Source organism: Gigantopelta aegis, chromosome 4, assembly GCF_016097555.1.
Source record: "Gigantopelta aegis isolate Gae_Host chromosome 4, Gae_host_genome, whole genome shotgun sequence".
Classification (NCBI taxonomy): Eukaryota; Metazoa; Mollusca; class Gastropoda; order Neomphalida; family Peltospiridae; genus Gigantopelta; species Gigantopelta aegis.
In genome coordinates, this window is record NC_054702.1 from 109,291,890 (window position 1) to 109,313,056 (window position 21,167).

At 34.0% G+C, this 21,167-nt stretch overlaps 1 protein-coding gene across 1 annotated transcript in view; it reads right to left on the reverse strand.

Annotated features, from left to right (window-relative positions):
* The window catches only part of LOC121370167 (thyroid adenoma-associated protein homolog), a 69,261-nt gene that overhangs the window by 25,426 nt on the left and 22,668 nt on the right, over positions 1 to 21,167 (reverse strand). The window contains exons 23-35 of the mRNA XM_041495281.1: positions 20,779 to 20,975; positions 20,152 to 20,261; positions 15,670 to 15,796; positions 15,370 to 15,477; positions 14,550 to 14,672; positions 13,693 to 13,790; positions 8,608 to 8,694; positions 8,003 to 8,134; positions 6,382 to 6,550; positions 5,684 to 5,793; positions 4,170 to 4,779; positions 3,753 to 3,818; positions 1,277 to 1,317 (exon numbers count right to left, since the gene is read on the reverse strand). Coding sequence (XP_041351215.1) covers positions 1,277 to 1,317; positions 3,753 to 3,818; positions 4,170 to 4,779; positions 5,684 to 5,793; positions 6,382 to 6,550; positions 8,003 to 8,134; positions 8,608 to 8,694; positions 13,693 to 13,790; positions 14,550 to 14,672; positions 15,370 to 15,477; positions 15,670 to 15,796; positions 20,152 to 20,261; positions 20,779 to 20,975 — 1,978 coding nt within the window. The remainder of the gene's footprint in view (positions 1 to 1,276; positions 1,318 to 3,752; positions 3,819 to 4,169; positions 4,780 to 5,683; positions 5,794 to 6,381; positions 6,551 to 8,002; positions 8,135 to 8,607; positions 8,695 to 13,692; positions 13,791 to 14,549; positions 14,673 to 15,369; positions 15,478 to 15,669; positions 15,797 to 20,151; positions 20,262 to 20,778; positions 20,976 to 21,167) is intronic.

The following is a 21,167-nucleotide window of genomic DNA, read 5'->3' on the forward strand; positions in this document are numbered from 1 at the left end:
GTGCAGAACTCATAAATTCTACATTAATACTTGTTACCATCAAACATATATAGTAAAACCTATTCACTGTCATGTCAAAAAGTGCAGAACTCATAAATTCTACATTAATACTTGTTACCATCAAACATATATAGTAAAACCTATTCACTGTCATGTCAAAAAGTGCAGAACTCATAAATTCTACATTAATACTTGTTACCATCAAACATATATAGTAAAACCTATTCACTGTCATGTCAAAAAGTGCAGAACTCATAAATTCTACATTAATACTTGTTACCATCAAACATATATAGTAAAACCTATTCACTGTCATGTCAAAAAGTGCAGAACTCATAAATTCTACATTAATACTTGTTACCATCAAACATATATAGTAGACCATTGGACTGTAATGCTAGAAAAATCAGAGCCAGAAGTGATGTTTGCAAGTACTGAATTCCTGGTTTTGCTCAAAACATTTAGCACCGATGTTTGTAATCTGAACAGTGTTTATTTTTGTTTTAAATGTATCTCGTTTTATTAACAATGTTCCCAATCTGGAATTTTACATTACAATCATTAGCTTGGGTATAAATAAATATATATATATATAACACAACTGTTAGCCCAGATATATATGACATTCTGCAAAAGATTGGACAGTTTAAAAAAAAAGTGTTTTCAGATAAAAGGGAAGCAACTGTGGTTCAACTAATCTGACACAAATGCACCGAGGAATGTCAGAGTTACTATTCTTTGTTAAGTGAAGCCATGAAGTTATCTCCCAAGTTACTAAATACATGACTCGTTTTCCTCAGATATGAATGACAATTATAAACACTTAATTACAAGTTAATTACAACTCCTTATGGACTACACTCAACAGATGCCAGGATTTAAGGAGACCCCCCTGCACCTTTGTTGAACAATTATTTTTCAACTCGGTGAATACTCAATAAACAATTGTCACCAAGTATTTTTACTTATTTTTAGTTAGCAGCAAACAAATTATGCAAGTTTGTATGTGTTTAAAAATATAGTGAGTTGCTCGACTATCTTAAAAAAACCTAATGAGTTTCTTTAAGTTAAAAAACATACAGTTAGTCGCTCTATGTTTATTTATGTTAAAAACATACAGTGAGTTACTTTATAAAAAAAACATACATCGAGTTACCTTATGTTAAAAACATATAGTGAGTTGCTCTAAGTTAAAAAACATACAGTGAATTACTATATGTTTTGTGTGTTATGTCAGTTACCCTTTGACCACCTGTTAAACAATAAGTGGTCTTACCTCTGTTCATTCATAAGTCTTTGCAGTAGCAGTCTGAATATCTGCAATATGAAAACACCAGTAAAAAACCACACATAACACAGTATTAATAATCCACATATGTGACTGTCTACGAAAAAGGTACATATGAGGAAAAATAGTAATTAATATACAGGGATCGAACTTCAAAATTTGTTACCCACAGCATTTTAAAAAAAATAGCCGTGGGTGAAACGGCCCACCGAAGTGCCATCGGTGATGCTCCAAACCGATGGCAATTTATATCTCAACAGCAGCAATTGCCATCGGTGCCGTCGTTAAGTTCGAACCCTGAATATATAGCCAAACTATTCATTCATCATGAAATATAATAAACAGACAACAATGAACAGAAATTAGTTTTTCTTTTTGAAGTAATATATGAAATGCTTACATTATCATTTCCAACAAACATGCGCCTGACATATGACAGATTAAACTTCCACATGACATCATTTTACTATGAATGATGTCATACCCTATCTGTACTCTTGTTGGCAGACAGTCACATATTATATAGGATTCTTGTTTTCAGCTGGCTACCAATAATTATTACCAGCTGTCAGCATGGTTTCACTTGTCTCTTTTCTACTGATTTAATGCATTTTAAAATATATATGTAACTACTGATTTAATGCATTTTAAAATATATATGTAACTACTGATTTAATGCATTTTAAAATATATATGTAACTACTGATTTAATTCATTTTAAAATATATATGTAACTACTGATTTAATTCATTTTAAAATATATATGTAACTACTGATTTAATGCATTTTAAAATATATATGTAACTACTGATTTAATTCATTTTAAAATATATATGTAACTACTGATTTAATTCATTTTAAAATATATATGTAACTACTGATTTAATTCATTTTAAAATATATATGTAACTACTGATTTAATGCATTTTAAAATATATATGTAACTACTGATTTAATTCATTTTAAAATATATATGTAACTACTGATTTAATTCATTTTAAAATATATATGTAACTACTGATTTAATGCATTTTAAAATATATATGTAACTACTGATTTAATTCATTTTAAAATATATATGTAACTACTGATTTAATTCATTTTAAAATATATATGTAACTACTGATTTAATGCATTTTAAAATATATATGTAACTACTGATTTAATGCATTTTAAAATATATATGTAACTACTGATTTAATTCATTTTAAAATATATATGTAACTACTGATTTAATGCATTTTAAAATATATATGTAACTACTGATTTAATTCATTTTAAAATATATATGTAACTACTGATTTAATGCATTATAACATACAGTAAAGTACTCTTATAACGAACCGGAAAGGACCATGATAGTTAGTTCATTATACCAGTAGTTTATTCTACACATTTGTACAAGTTGGTTATTAATGTATAGGGAGATAAAACGGGACTTATCGATCATTTCGTTCTATGCAGTAGTTCGTTCTAAGCATGTTCGTTATAAACGTACTTTACTGTATATCTTAACTACTTATTTAATGCATTTTAACATATATACTTAACTACTTATCTAATGCATTTTAACACATATGCTTAACCACTTAACTAATGCATTTTAACATATATGCTTAACCACTTATTTAATGCATTTTAACATACCAGTATATACTTAACTACTTATTTAATGAATTTTAACATATATACTTAACTACTTATTTAATGCACTTTAACATATATACATAACTACTTATATAATATATATTGCATGCACACCCCTCCATCACACACCTTTTTTTCACACCACCTTTGGCTGTCGCCCCATAACATGACTCATGGACAATGTGGGTACCGTCCCTTTTTAAAACCCTGGCTAAGCCAGTGGTGGAAATCAATAAAGGAAAGACATTGTTTAGTCAACAGCTATTGGCTGTATCACATATTGTAACTGTGATGCTTGGTCTGGAGAATCAGAGAAAAAACATGCCGCTGTGAAATTATTTTTGTTTGTTTATTGTTGTTGTTTGTTGTTATTGTTTGTTTGTTTGGGGTTTTTCTTCTTTTACTATAGTTTGACACCCAGTACCCCAATGTATTTTTCGTGCTGGGGTGACATTAAACATTCATTCATTTGGGTTTTTTAAAACTTTATTGAAGGTATAAAGACAGTTGTATCATAACTACCAGTGTTCAAAGTGCAGTGTCAACGGTCACTTCTTGGAATCCACATCTAGTTTAAAGCTCATAAAGTCGGGGTGTCACAGGCATTAATCCACATTATGTTAAACTGTCTTTTGGTCTACCAAACTTATTTAGCAATTGTATTTCTCAAAACAAATGTCAACAAACTTAATGAGATGCAAAATGCTTGGCAACCTGATTTGGTGAATGTTTAACATATTGGTGAGTGGGTAACATGTCTCTTTCTAGGAAACTTTTAAGATATTTACCATTTCAAAATATACCAACTTATACTTACTTCCTTAATATCACTGTGTTTAATCAAACTATGAATGGATGGATAAGTCTTTAAAGTTTCAAATACCTGTAGTAAAAAAAAAATGATCATGAAAAATAAAGCAACAAAAAGTTTAATTTTTATTACAATAACAAAATTCTAGATGTACTTAAAAAATATTTCCACATAAATCTAAACTAAACAAAGGCTAATGAAATAAATGACAAAGAGGCGAGTTAAAAAGTGTTTAAATTAACATGATGTCATTATACATCATTATACATAGAACTATTGAATCAATCTAACAACATTTAAATTAAATACAGAAACAATTCATTTTACTCAGATGATTTCAATTTTTTTACAAAATATAAATTAACAGGTAAGGAAATAAATTTGTGTGAGTAATAAAAGTCAATACAATTCAGTTACTCTTACCAGTGCAAGACAGGCGTGGTGCCATTCTGTATGCAGAGCCATCGTCAGGAGCTTTTCAAAAACTTGCTTGGTCTGACAACATCTGACAATAGCAGGGTTGAAGAAATAATGTCGCGAAGTGTCGTGATCTTGTTCCTCTTTCACAGACTCATGAGAAAAGTGATTGTTTAAGGTGGTCAGAACTGCCAGCCTCACTTCGTACAGTTTGGAGCTGAGTAATGTTAAAATCAAATTTTCCATCTGTTTTTGTGGAGAATGTTCTAAAACCTGAGGATCGTCTTTTAAATCATCTCCTCGTAGCTGAGATTTTTCTTCATCCTCTGGTAGCCGACTTTCTTTTATGCAATCATCCTGTAACTGACCTTCTATATTTCTCTCAGTTGAAGACAAGATCACAATATATTTGAGACAAAGGTGTGCCACAGTTGTCATGAACTCCTCTACAAATGGTTGTGGTGTGTCGATTGGCTCCCAGCTCACTTCTAAACGGAGTGTGTCCACCACAGCCTGATGAAGTGAATCGGTTCCTGGGTGTTCAGTCGATCCTAAAGACAGCAGCAGGTCACAGATGTCAAATCCAGACTTCCTCGTCACAAGACAGGTGTTGGCCCTTCAAAGATACACATGGAACTTTAAGTTATCAAACTGTCTTGAGAAACACGGATACATTCTGGAATTTAAAAAAACACCCCCTAAAAACCATGATATTTTATTTGATAACTAATTGTTATATTTGCATAGATTTGTAAAGGTTTGGTGAAAGACTAAAATCAAAGGTACTGAAATCATTAGCTAATCAAAGTTACACCCCACCATATACAAATAACAGCCATGACTATTATTTGTATATAGTAACATAACATCATAATGTTAATATAGGGGACGTAGCAAAGTGGTAAAGCGTTCGCTTGATGCACGGTCGATCTGGGATTGATCCCCATCAGTGGGTCCATTTGGGCTATTTCTCGCTCCTGACAGTCTGTGGGATGGTGCATATAAAAGATCCTGTGCTGCTAATCGAAAAGAGTAGCTTATGAAGTGGTGACAGTGGGTTTCCTCTCTCAATATCTGTGTGGTCCTTAACCATTTGTCCGACACCATATAACCATAAATAGAGTGTGTTGAGTGCATCGTTAAATAAAACATTTCCTTCCTTCATAATGTTAATATAGTGTTCCTTTTTTCATTCCACAGATATTCATAAATCATATTTAATAAGCAAAATCATGATGTTATACAGGCCCTCGTGTGTCATGGAAACAATCATTTCTTGTACTGTGTCAATAAAATCACGGGACCAAATTTTTTTTCCCCATGATTATTATATTGAGTACGACTATTCAACTAAAATAATATATATACAATTATTTAAAAAAAACATGTTTCCGATGGGTTCCCATGATCACAAGACACGGAACCAAAAAAGTGTTTGTCATGAAATCTGAAATCCTATGGCCTGGGTATATACTTTTGATCAGTACTATAGTTTCCGTGACTGACTATAAAATACACACCTGGAAACCAGCCAGAGACACCTCATCCAGGCACTGGTCACTGTGTGTAGAGTGTGCTCTTGAAGAAAGTCACTCTGAGAATTACGAACAATCACCAGTAGAAGCTCAATCTGAGGAAGATTTACAAATCAACATAGATCAGCAGCATATTACTAACATTTGATACTATGTTGGTACAGTATAACTGATGAACTATAATATATAATACTTATAATATTAACTTTATTTACTGGTAGTCCTTCAAGAACTTTTCTGTTATCTGCTACACTTAGTGGTAAAATGTCTATGAGAAAACAAAGCAGCAACAAATTGATGTCTATACTGAAGGGGTCAAAAGGCTGTTTTAAGCAGCTACCTGTGTTAAGAGACCACTTTTTCTCCCAAATCATGTAAAATAATATAAACTGACCTGTATTATGCTGCTACCTGTCTTAAAAGGTTACTTTCTGATACTCCCTTCAGTGACTGCCTAACACAGGTTTGACTGTAGATTAGAATGGTACAGTTTTAATGCATTATGAGATGGGAGTAACACTAGACTAAATCTTGAGTCATGCTTCCAAAACATCAGATTTTGTTGCTTTTTACAAATATTTTAAACTGACTGAAAAGGTAACCCCTTTGATCTGCCACTGAGAAAAAATAATGAGCAAATAATAGGTATCTTTGCTGTAAAGCAGATATTTACTCAAACAAACCTGGAGGAGATAACCATGGACACAACTCTGTTTGATCTGATTGGCTGATGATGTTGGAAGCTGCCTTATTAATTGGAGGATGACACAAATCAGCTGATCTTTTTGGACCAATGGCTGCAAAGCTTTGGCAGCCATCATTCTTGTCTTGTACACAGGACTTGACGCACACCTTAACACAAAACAATTGATATTATCACTATGTAAATAAAAAGTTTAAAAAAACGTAGTCTTGTTTAACAACATCACTGGAGCACATCATCGGCTATTGGATGTCAAACATTTGGTAACCCTGACATGTAGTCACTGAGGTGGTTTGATCCTGCAATGCAAGCACCTCAAGCGAGCAGTCAACTGACTGATCTAAATCCCGCCCCCTATGTAAATAAAGTGTTATGATGGTCACTAGTCTGAAAACACAGAATGAATTGGTGAATGTTTAATGTCATCCCAGCACAAAGGACAATCTGTTGTTGGGTATTAGACAAAGGTCATTAACAAACATTTTGTCAAAACAGTGTCTGAAGATGTGGTGAATAATGATTTTTCTTTTTATAATGCATTTGTATTATTTTCTTTTACATTTTGCATTAAAAATTGTTTCTTTTAATCATATGCAAAACATAAATAAATATTTAATGACACCCAGCTCAAAGTTAAATTTAATGAAAGATCCAACAAAACACACCATAAAATAGACAGGTTTTAAACAAAAACATTTATGATAAAATCTTAGAAACAGTATAGAGCTGTTATATTCAAAGAATTAAGCCATGGTCACCCTAAGAACAACCCTGCACCACAGTAAGGAACAGGACCTGCAGGGGGACACCTAACAACTGCTTGTTAAGTAATATATAAGTCATTAAATAATGCCCTTCAGTTTAATGGATTCAAAGAGCGTAATAGAATGATAATGATGCGAAACAAAGATACTGTTTTTAAAGCAAGTATATTGCCTTTTTGCATAAAATAATTCCTTCTTAGACTTTAATTCTTGCTATTAAGGCTGTGTAAATAAATGAACTGACAGACAAAATAACCAAAAGGAACTACAATATAGGTACAGGCCATAGGATTTCAAATTTGATGGGAAACACTTTTTCGGTTCGGTGCCTTGTGATCATGGGAACCCATCGGGAACTGTTTTTAAAAAATAATTATATATATATTATTTTTGTTGACAAGTCATACTCAATATAATAATCATGGGATATGATATTTTGGTTGTGTGATTTTACCAACACATTACTGACATGGTACCAGAAACAATAGTTTCAGTGAAATGCAAGGGCCTGAGGTACAACCTTTAATCTTTAGCAGATTATCCAAAGAGCACAGCAGTTTAAACCTATCAACTTGACACATACCAGTGTTTCTGCCAGAAAGACATTTTTGGGTATGGCGCTATGGAATTCAATTCATCCACAGTCAACAGGGGTATGGGGGGCCTCCCCCAGAAAGAAAATGGGTTAAGTTTAGGGTTAGGGTTAAGAAAATCATACAGCACTGATAAGAGTAATTAATTTTGTCAAAAGGTCAACTAAAAAACCCAAATCTGTGAAAACATTTGGGTATGGCGCCATACCTGTTTTACCCTATAGCAGAAACCTTGGATACCTACTTGATAATATAAGGTATGAATGCTGCCAGATTGAGGTTGGTGTCGGCACCCTCTAGTGATGAAGGAAAAAGTCGACCAAGAACCATAAGAACTGGATAGAGACTTGGATGAAGCTCATTATGCTCTGAGCAACTGAAAAACAATGTCATCCTTTAAAACATTTAGTTGGTAGAAATAAAGACTTACTCAATACTCACAGTAAACTGTAAAAACAGACTTACTCAATATTTTAAAATTGTACAGACAGACTTATTCAATATCGTAAAATTGTAGAAACAAAATGACTCAATATTGTGAAATTGTAGAAACAGAATTACTCAATAATGAGAAATTATAGAAATAGACTTATTCAATACTGTGAAATCGTAGAAACAGACTTATTCAATATTGTGAAATTGTAGAAACAGACTTATTCAATATTGTGAAATTGTACAAACAGACTTACTCAATATTGTGAAATTGTACAAATAGACTTATTCAATATTGTGAAATCGTAGAAACAGACTTATTCAATATTGTGAAATTGTACAAACAGACTTACTCAATATTGTGAAATTGTACAAACAGACTTACTCAATATTGTGAAATTGTACAAACAGACTTACTCAATATTTTGTGTGGCCTCCGTGAGCTCCTGCAATAGAAACTGATACAGTGCTGGATACCGGTGAAAAAAAGCTCGACCAGTCTGACTAAAAAAACAAGAAAGAAGAAAAACCCTAAACAATTCAGAATACTCATGAATGATGAAAATTAAGAACAATATATACATTCTAAATTCATTCAAGCAATAATGAAAGATCCATAGAAAATAATTTTGTTGTAAAAAGAAAATATTCTTGTATCCTAAACTATTGAAAACCATACTCCATCAAAATCTTTCTTCTTTCACTTATTATGATGTGATCAAATTTCATATTTACACTTTAAAAAATTATTATTATTATTATTTTTAACAGTGTAAATATGAAATTTGATTACATCATAATTGACTCACAAAACAATATTGACAAACCAATTATTAAAAAATTACAAATTAAGGGTTAACCCTCTTCTTAACTACCAGTATATGAGTTTTCATTGACCACATCATGAGATTTTTTTTTTCACTCATAAACAACAACAAACCTTCGTTAACTGACCCTACAATGGACAAAGTAAAGTTTAGATCTTACAGAAATTTTATTTCCTTTGTTTCTACAATCTTTTTTGTTGCATTTGTAACAAATTAATTTAGCTATCAGAGAGGATCAGTTGCAGTGGCCATCAACCCCTGCAAGTGCCCACGGCAATCAGCAATATCGTGGAGACTGCTGTGGAGTAGTTTATTCTCCATGGCACTTTTTTTTTGCTATGGACTATATTCAAATTTTCCCTGGCATGCCTTTAGTTGTGGCCATTTTTTTAATTGCAAGTGTTGGCCATTAAATTAACAGTCATTGTTCGGGCAGTCATGTGTAGATAGAATTAATTACAATAAAATCAGATCCTTTCTTCTTGAATTGGCATCCAATGTCTGAAATAGACAGATGCTGCATTAGGCAGATGTTAAATCATAATAAATGAATGATCAGTGGACAGGACCATGAAACTGTGCTAGTTTACACAGCAATCCACTTTAGACAGATCCACTGTAGATGATGTTTAAATACTGTTTACATAAAATGCTGCACATTAGTTAATATATCTTAACATCATGTAATATACTTGTCCCATCAAAGACCAATTCATGAACAGTAAACAGATCATTGCAACTGTCATTTAACAATATTGGTTTGTTTCTTCAAATGTTTCATTAAAAGAAGTCTTCTTCTTGTGTATTGTTTTATTTTTAGACAAGACTATTCAAGTGCAATCCATGAAACATCTCCCCTGCGCGTGCTGTAACCTCACCGTGGTGCAGGGGTGTAACATTCTCTTTGAGAATGGCAAATACAGCACAAATTGAAGTTTAGAGTAAAATTCGGTGTCCGTAAAATTCTGTGATATTTGTATTTGTATTTTTGCACAGTTCTTTACACTGTTTTTGTTTAAACCTTGAATTTTTATATTGATGTTGATCATCACTTTATTTATTTGCATTGCCATAGTTTGACACCCAATAGCCGATGTATTTTTCGTGTTGGGGTGTCGTTAAACATTCATTCATTCCATGAAACATCTCTAACATCTAGGAAAAGTGACATTGAAATTTGTGACGATTTGAGGAAATGTGTAACATAAACATCATCTAGAACAATAGCCGATCAGTACAATTACTGCAGAGAAGTGTGTTCATACATTGTTGAAAAAGGTGTTACGAAAACAGGAGATGGATGAGGCAAAATTGGGAAAACGTAAATTTCATTGTGGACGAATTGTTGAAGGCTAGTAGATATTAGGGGGGATTTGCAGGGAAATGAAGCAAGGATTTCTTGCTCAAGTTAAAAATAGAAATTCTGCGGGAGATCAAGTCTCCTGTTAGTCCAAGAAACTGGGATGTGTTTATTTAACCCTGAATACCCTGATATATGTAGTTTATGAAATAGGTTTTTTTAGTTGCCAAATCTATTCCAATTAAATAAAACAAATGATGTTTATATGACAGTGCTGAAATCTGCTCCAAGCAGGAATCAGGGGTAGGGATAATTAAAAAGGCTGTAGTTCAGTCAATATAGAGTAACAAATGACCCCTTATATTAACAATGCAAGGCTCCTCTTTTAGATGTCAGCCCTTTCGACGGTTCAATGATCGAAAGCCTGCCGGTACTGCCACTGGCCCACAGCAAAAAACCACTAGACGTCAGCCGGCCAACCGTGGGTTGCTCAGACTTAACAGACCTTCGCCTGTCCCTCACTTTGAATTTGAACAACGATCTCAACTTGACGCTTCCAGTGTGTCCAACACCAGTCGAAATATCCAATGTCAGAAACCGACTTCAACACTACTGGCGGAACTGGGAGGTTCCGTGCAGCGATGTGTTCGTTATTGTCGAAGGCCAGTGGATATTAGGGGGGGATTTGCAGGGAAATGAACCAAGTATTTCTTGTTATAGTTGAAAATAGAAATAAAGAGCAGACCTGTCAACGTTCCCGGATTCTGTGTATTTGATCAGGTCTCGTGTTAGTCTAAGAGCTTGTGGGTGTTTATTTAACCAAAAAGGTCAAAAAGGTCTGACAATATTTTTGAATACCCTGATATATGTAGTTTATGGAATAGGGTTTCTTACTTGCAAATCTATTCCAATTTTTTTTTTAATGATTTTTTTAAACAACATTGTTGAAATCTGCTGAATACTTACTAAAAAGGCTGTAGTTCAGTCAATATAGAAGATAGAGTCACAAATGACCCCTTATACTGGTCTCTACTATCCAGTCATACAATTTAATATATATCTTTTAATTAGGTCAGCTGAGGTCAAAAGGTCACCATTTTGAACTGGCACCTAACATCTGGGTCATTTTTTTTTCAAATGTCTCTGAAAATGTCGTTTATCAAATCTTTTAAACTATTTTGGTATACTTCTGTGTATATGGAAAAGGAAAACAACAGATTTAGTTAGTTAACTGGTTCCGATATAATATATATAATTGAATAAGTTTCGTAATATGACAGACTATCAGAATTTCCAATATTTCCAATATAACTCTGAACATTTTAGCAGTAGGATTATATATTACCACTCAAATTGAAGGTAATAATATGAAGTAATCATTTATGTGCCTTTCTACACGGTTGGTTGATTAATTTGGTCAGCAGAGGTCAAAAGGTCACAATTTTTTACCGCTGCTTATTTCTATAAAATGTTGTTTATCGCAATGTCACACAGAAGTGCCAGGAAAACTTACACCAGTACAAGTGTGGCAGAAAGTAAGTATACGCATTAAGTCAATCAATTAATTACTGTTATAAATTACTACGTAAATTGTCACAATTTTTTGTGTCCAAATAATAAATGTTTTTTACATTATCCTTATACATAACTTAATTTTTTAATTTTTTTTTAATAATTATTATATTTTGATGAAATACCTGCTGTAATACTTGTTTTATTATTATGCGGTACATAAAGTTTCATTTGAAGAAATATATGCTTCTTATCATTTAACCACTACCGGCAACTATACAAAGACAACAAGAGGAAACAAGTAACAAATGCAAAGTTTCACCAATGGTTTCAGCAGGCATGGGCCAACACACTACTGAGATGTGGGCCGATTCTTAAAGAAAAAGCCACTCAATTTGCCAAGCAGTTAGGAATTGCTGATTTTAAAGCATCAGATGGTTAGCGGACGCCATGGAAATCTAGATTCCACATCAAGCAGTTCAAAGTGAGTGGTGAAAGTGGAGGTGTCGATCATGACATGATCAGTGATTTCAATTCATATCTACTGATGATAATAGAAGACTTAGAGCAGAAAAGACATTGTACACTGCAATGAGACTGGTCTGTTCTTCGGGCATTATACTAAGACACTTTCTGAAAAAAGCTTAGGCAGCCAAAAGAGGCCAAGTTTTGACAGAACGTTTAAATGTGCTGTTGTGCTGTAGATCCATGGCGAGAAGTTTAAACAACTCGATATTGGAAAGGCCAAGAATCCTCATTGCTTTAAAAACATCAACCAAGAGTCTTTACTTTGACAGCTAATAAGAAAGCTTGGATGAATTCTCACTTTTTTAACGACTGGCTCAAACAACTGAACAGACAGATGCGCTGGCAATGAAAGAAGGTTCTTTTGTTGATAGATAATGCTTCATCACACAGCCAACAATTAAATTGCAGCAATGCGACCGTAAAGTTTCTTCCTGCTAACACTACTTCGATTTTGCAGCCACTAGACCAAGACATAGTTTAGGCATTCAAGACCTGATGCAGAAAGCACATGAACATGTGCTCTTTGGTTTCTCTCTGAACTGTGTAAATCTATTACTGTGTTGGATGCTATCAACAGAATCAATGTTGTGTGGCTAAAGACACAATCAACAATGATTATAAAGTGTTTTAATATGTGCAGCTTTCCCGTAACCTCGAAATCCAATGACAATGATGAAAATGATGATGTGCCTTTCTCTCCGCCAACAGCCACTTTATCCCATCATGTAAATGTAACAGAGTCTATACATTCTGACAGTGAATTCCGACCCAGAATCCTGATACCAGTGAGTGGGAAGCGCAGGAATCTTAGTAGGGACCTGGTCTAGACTGTGGTGACCAATGTTTATTGGTGGGTCAAGACAATATATTGCTTGAGCAGGGAGGGTTTCAACCCCCAAAACCTTCTCTGGTATAACTCGTTAAGTCCTTCAAATCAGCACAAAAGACTGAAGAAAACCCCAGAGATGACAACTCTGACACCAACAACAAATAAGTCAGTGAGCCTGAACTGTGCTTGTGGACCGGTCATTTCTCAACTTGTACTCAATTTGGTTTAATGCGAAAATTATCAGTTAATAACTTCTATGTTGTTATTGTATTCTCTATGTCCTATGTTTGACTATTTATTGTGTTTTTTTAAGAGAAGATGTTTTTATTATACTGGGTTTGTTTGTTTGTTTGGGGTTTTTGGGGTTTTCTTTTGGGTGTGTGTGTTATATTTAAATACTTGTTCATTAATAAAGCTCAATTCATCATTTATATATGTGGAACCAACCTTCGAGTAAACTAAGCAAGAACCGACACATCAAATAAAACATAATAGACAAACTTTACCAGTTTTTCTTGGAAATTGAACTTTCATCCTTGCTTCTCTTGACACCGAACACTCGCGTCATCAGAGCACTTAACAGAAGGGTGGAGGAATTGCGGACCTGGAATTACGTTTTTAGAAGTAGACAAAAGCCCTGATTGCCTAAATTAGGAAATCATTATAGACTAATCAATAAATAGGTTTTCATACAAACCCGTTGGTGAGAACATCATTAGCACACATACATGTGATAACAATTTAAAGACATATGACTGGCTGCTCCTAGGTGGTGACCAGGTCACCATGGCCATACCATTCAATGAAAAAAGTACAATTGATATCGATTGCTGTGTGACATATAAGTTAACCTGAAATTGATTTCTCTGTTAACTGCATGGTTTTAGTTAGAAAACACATTTAAATTTATTTTAAACCTGGTTTTGAGGATATATAAGAAATAGAATACTACATTCGTGTCCGTTAGATACTTATATTGAATATAACTGAAATGTTGATTTGAAATGCATGTTTTTATAAGTATACAGATAATTACACTGTTTAAATTAGGAAAACCGTATATACAAATCAATATGTTGTAATACACTATTAAACTGTAATATTACAGAAACATTCACAAGTTACGCCATAGAATTATGGTTTATAAAAGCATGTAGAGAATCTAAATTAAGAAAGTTGTAGCATAACTAGTAAACATATAGCATAGCAGAAAACCGGCATATATTACAACTGGAATTATGTTTTTGTTATAAGCATATAGTGAATCAATCTGTCTAAATTAGAAAAGCATTATGTATCAATCATTAGAAAAGTCTTGTTGTTTTATCAATGTACTAAAACAGTATCTTTGTAAAACACTCACCGCCCAATTCTTTGACTTGAAGCCAAGCACAGCAGCTGTTAAACCATCTGTAATGTACGGAGACACATCCTCACCCAGACGCGTGTCTCGGAATAACGCTCGCAGAATATTCAGTGAGTGGACCTGTCATGATAAACACAACACAGGATTGTTATAATAAGCCAGTAACTGGTGAATTTCATTAGCTAGTGCACATTTTGTGTCTGTAATAAACCTGAATAGAAAATGTAACAGTAACTGTTACGTTTATTGCTTATACAGTAAAATCTGTCCTAAACAGGATCAGTGTAACAAACACATCATCATAGTTACCATATATTGCCATGTATTAGCTGACCCTTTGTTTGCCCCTCAATATCTGGTACAAAAAGGTTGATATGATGTAGAAGTTGACTTAACTTTTATGTAGTTGAAACAGGCAAAAATATACATATATCCAATCGAGATAATGTCGGTCTTGTGCAATAGTTAAACGTGGGAATTTGCTTTGGTGAACCGATCAAAGTACAATGTACAAAAACTATTTTGATAAAGACTTCAAGATAGCTAAAGAAGAATAAAGGTTGACACATCAATATACAGTACTGGTTACCTCACACAGTCCCATCCAGTGACAAGTGTACAGACAGTAAACACATTTCCAACGGTTCAGATGAACCTTATGAATGCACTGAAGCCAAAAAAAATATCATATTGGGCTATTCAGGGTCTATTAGATTAATATTCGAACCCTCCCCCAAGTCCAGACTTCACCAAGCCCATGAATAACAATGCAAATCTTCAGTCATGACGTGTGTATTAAATAGTTATTAAAGATTACCTGTGCATCAGTGCAGTCGTCTGATTTCAGAGCCAGGCACAGAAGAGCTGTCATGGCCGACTTGAAGCAAGTCCTTCCTGTCAGGCTCGGCTCGGTTGATACCAAGGCCTGAAAATATTCACATTGTCAAATATGTTTTAGTAAAATACAGTAAAAAAAACAAACAAAAACAAGTCAATAAAAATTTGCCTCATAATAGACAGAGAGAAATTAACAATGATATTAAAAAAATTATTACAAAAAAAAGCTATTCATTTGTCAGGTAGGAAAAGAAAGATCTTTCAGTGTTGTTAACACTACCTGTACATAGAATGGAACGCCAGCACTGCGTCTGGTTGCACACAAAGTAGAGTTATTTCCCCTGACATCTGACAGAACTGCCTGGAGCCACTGACTGGGAAGTTGGTGAAGTTGTTGAACAGAACTCCTGTTAAATAAAATGCATAATCAGTTTAGACAGTCATTATTATTTAATACATTTAAAATGTCAATAGGCATCAAATAAAAATTATTTTGTATTGTGCTATTTTGTATGTTATATTCAAATGTAGTTTTAAAGATGACCTCATCACGATATTGTAATAAATACAATACACCAATGAGTAAATATTTATTGAAATATATGAGACTGTTATAATATAAAATCTTGCATGCATAGTATTTGTTGACCCAAATGATGTCATGTTTCTAGACAGGAATGACGTCATGTTCCTAGACAGGAATGATGTCATGTTTCTAGACAGGAATGACGTCATGTTCCTAGACAGGAATGATGTCATGTTTCTCGACAGGAATGACGTCATATTTCTAGACAGGAATGACGTCATGTTTCTAGACAGGAATGACGTCATGTTCCTAGACAAAACACTCAGTGTTCTGTCAATTCTATAAAATTGAACCAACTTTTCATATGAAGTAAGTTGTGTTATTTAAGCATTGTATGTTCAGATTTATCACATTTTGTTTTTTATTTTGTTATTAATATGATTTTTACACTCTTGTGTCTCTAATTTAATGTGTTGTGTTACACAGTATACTCTATTTCTATTACATACTCTGCTTGTCGTACATCATAGGATTACATGATGTCACTAAATCTTGTCAGTTAGAACACATTTTGTGGGAAATTATAAGCATTGGCATATTTCGATTCTGATATACAAAGCATGAACATACAAGTCTTATGGTTTCATTATGTAATAAAACAACTATTATCAATTATTGACTGTCATTAACCTTCTGACTTCTGCTGGCGAGATATCTTGCCCGACGTCACGCCAGTCAACATACTGTACACTGTATACAGTGCATTCCCCAATTCATATTTCCTGCCGTTTTGCACATGACACTCACCGAAAAGACTTGTATAACAGAAAACAGAAGACAACTCAGCTTCCTGTATCTTTAGGTTTTTGTTTTTCAGTAAAAAAAAGACTTGTAATTTTGAGTTGAGTTTTCGGCAAGTATTTTTGCTTGACAACAATGGCAGCACATCAAGGTCATTTTTAGGGGTCGATAGCTGATTGTGACAGCTAATTTGTTAATAAATTTGATCGTTTTACCAAGAACGAAAATCACCTAATATTGGAATATGGATCGTAGTTACTTTAAAAAAAAAAATTCTGGTCAGAATCGGGAATAGTAGACGTAAATACTGGACAGCTGGCCACAAATGCTGGTAAGTAAATGCAACTTTTTTTTTTTTTTGGCCTAATTTTAATCAACATTAACTGATCGAAAATAATATAAAAAATATAAATACCCACGAATATAATACTTACCGATTCAAATATGAACTTTATTTTATGTATTTATAAAACATTTAAGTGAATATATGTGAGTAAAAATTATAAACAATGTGTTTTTTTCAAAAATTAATCCAGTACCGTATATTGCCGTGTATTAGCTGACTCCTTGGATAAGCCGACCTCTTAGTTTGACCCTAAATATCCAGTACAAAATCATCGGCCTTGTGTATAAGCCGAAGTCATCTTTTGTCCAGTTGTATGTTGTATCAATTTCAATAATATTGTCAACAAACAGACATGTGCTTTTCTTGTTCATTATATTTGTTTTCCCTTTAATTATTACAAAAACGGTAATCGCGATCGCAATCAATGCAGCAATGCTAACATCTACCATGCCGTGAAAAATAATTTAGAACTGATAAAGCGTAACAGAAAAATAAATAATTCAAGCTGTAACAACATATCATTGCACACAAGTAATTAATTTATTCACTGGACAGCAAAAAGTAAAATAATTGAGGCATGTTTAATTCCCACCACCACCACCACCACCACCACCACCACCCACATAGAAACAAAAGATCATGCGGTCCGTTATTACAGCTGTTCACTGTATATGGTATGGTCATGTAACAATTGTGGGAGTAATTATCGTCCTGATATTTATGTTATGTTTTTTCAGTTGGTAATGTTAATAATGACCTTAATTTATTTATGACATTACTTTACAGTTTAATGCAACCTCCCAACAAAACAATAATATTAGAAATATAATACTTGTTTGAAGAAAAAACACCGTTTTGTATCTTAAAGGTCCACAATCATGGCACATTATTAATACACAGTATATAAAAAAATACATAAAGATTACATTATTAACCATAAAAAACCCAAAATACCACCCCAATTATTAATATAGCGACTTTTTTTAAAACGCTCGGGGAAAAAACACTGATCCAGTCAATTTGACCCGCATCTGACCTGTGGCGTAGCATCAGGTGAATTCCACTCATTCATTAGTAGGTTAGCATGGTGACAGCATGTAATGATTCTTCGGAAAATAGCTCATTCTTATCGGACGTTAGTTTGGACATTTCGGACTTGTCGCATTTGTCTATTTACTCTAATGCTACCTCGATTGGTGAGGAAGGAGAAGAAAATCTGTTAGGGGTACGTCCCTATCAGTTTGAACTGGAGTACACCGACGATGATCCGGTGAGCCAAATGCAGTCAGCCTATTTGCAGCACGGAGTCCGGACGTTGCTATCCAGTCATCAGTTACTATTAATTAGTATTTTTTCTAAAAAATATTTTTCCTGCATTTATTTTTTTAACATATATAAATGCATCGTGTTGAGGTGTACCTTTGTGCCAAATATGAACAATGTACACCTCGGCATTAACATTCGGGCTTTATTTTTGTCTCCGGGTGACGATTCGGGCTCCGGGCTGCAAATAGGCTGATACAGGCTTGGAACAGACATGTTCTTTAACAAAAGTTTTGGTGCCATTCCCATCGACCATCTTAGATAATTGTCGTAATCCCCTGGTGTAAAGTGGTCACTGCAAATCGAATCCCATCTTGACGGTCCTTTTCAATATGCACATGTTCGGTTTAAGAACTGCTTCCGTGCAAACAATGTCGGTTTGTCTTTCGGAAAAATACACAAACTTCTTTTGCTTTTAACTGCAGCTTTTGTACATCCATACACCAAACAATGGTTCACCATGTTTCACATTTGAAAGATATCTTCAAAATAATATTCCAAACATACAATTCAATTCAATAGAATAACATTTTCGTGTTTTAAAAATACCCGTGTTCCACTTCCATGTAAAATGACCGAAAGGCTGCAAATCATGTGTTCATGTTATGCCGGTTAGCGCGTCACAGGGTCACATGACTTGACTCTTGGAGTTCAGAGGCTTTTTGGCAAACGATGGGGGAAAATGCGACTTTTTATTGTGAATATATTAAAAACGGGTAAATTTTTAAAAATTAATTTTATTGATACATCATATATATTGTAAAAGGTATAGGTAGATACCAAACAATAGTGAATTACGTTTTGGATAAATGTAGACCTTTAAATTTGCTACATGAAAGACTGGTCCCAGCACAGGTCAAACAAAGATGGCAGACAGTTGGAAAGAATGTTTTTACCATTGAAATGACAATAAAACAAGTAATTTTTTATTATTATTCATCAAACTTATAATGCATTCAAGAACAAAAAACTGCATAATATTGCATGATGGGGTGTTTTATTTATACTGTGCACAAATTATTTTTACTTAAGCTGTGAAAGGCTGTAAGGGTCTGATCAAAATTTGTAAGTTGCAGTTGAGAATATTTTCGATTGGAATTTTATGCTCAAATTTGTTGCCTCCATGTATAAGCAGACTCTCTTCTTTTGGAAAGTGTTTCTAGACTTCAAAAGTCGGCTAATACACGGCAATATACGGTAATCTAAAGGTTAAGAGCAATATCAGGTTTTAAGGACCATTTGTTTGTTTTATTTAATGACGCCACTAGAGCACATTGATTTTTTTATCTTACCATCGGCTATTGGACGTCAAACATATGGTTATTCTGACACTGTTTTTTTTAGAGGAAACCCGCTGTCACCACATAGGCTACTCTTTTATGACAGGCAGCAAGGGATCTTTTATTTGCACTTCCCACAGGCAGGATAGCACAAACCATGGCCTTTGTTGAACCAGTTATGGATCACTGGTTGGTGCAAGTGGTTTACATCTACCCACTGAGCCTTGCGGAGCACTCACTCAGGGTTTAAAGTCGGTATCTGGATTAAAAATTCCATGCCTCGACTGGGATCCGATCCCAGTACCTACCAGCCTGTAGACCGATGGCCTAACCACGACGCCACCGAGGCCGGTTTATGGACCGAAGAAATTGGTATTGACCGTGGCCATTTGGTCCATAAAACCTATATTGCTCTCAATGACGGTCAATAATTGATAAAGGTATCTCCATAGCACAAATGCTGAAAACCAATGAAAGACAATGTACCTCCAGAGCATGTCGCACATCTGAACAAAGCCAGCATAGGCCAACTCAAACGCTCCACGATGGATGGATTCTAGAAGCTGATTCTTGAAGTAATCACCGATCAGAAGTAACTGAAAATCACATCATGTGTAAAACAGTTATAGAAATTCAGGATCCTAGATACATGGGCTAATTTAAGCTGCAATATTGCCTCCCCATCTTACAATGTGCTAGACTACATGACACAACACACCACCCCATTATACTACTCAAATACATTACACAACATTACAACTACACTAAACTACACCACAACTACACTACTATGGTGTGATATATATAGTACTATACTGTTGTGCTACACAGTATACTCTATTTCTGTTACATACTAATACTGACTATACTATACTGATGTCTTACACGTCACTCTATATTCAACTATGCTGGTGTGCTATAACAGTGAAAACCCTCATCACCAGACCCTCAGTAAAGCAAATTCTCTCATAATTGGATGTTTCAAGGTATAAACCAGATAGCCCTGAATACAGGACTTTTACATAGCTATCCAGTTTAGAGGGGTTTCAATGGACTATATCATATATGCAAAATACTGGACTCTAAAATAAGTCTCCTAGTTATGACCATTACCTGGTGTGTGTTGATAACGCCGTGTTGTGGCGATGATTCGACAACAGGAACGTTCTGACAGATGTACCCGAACACCAGCGACACCTCTTTAATGGTTCTCCAACAACAAACCACGAGAAACTCTGGCATCAACGTCACAAGTTTATCACTGGAATCCTTTGATGAGGTCTCGTTAGTGTTGCCATCCAGGTTCAAACCTACAATACAATATTACTAAATACTAATACTAAAATATCATACAACACAATGTGGTGCAATAAGGTGAAAAACTATTTGATTAATAAAAACCAAGATGGAAATATTTTCCAAACCATTCTAATGGACAAAATTGAAACCAATGTATTAGTTCACAACATTTAGTTGACAATGGTATAAAACTGTTAGTGACA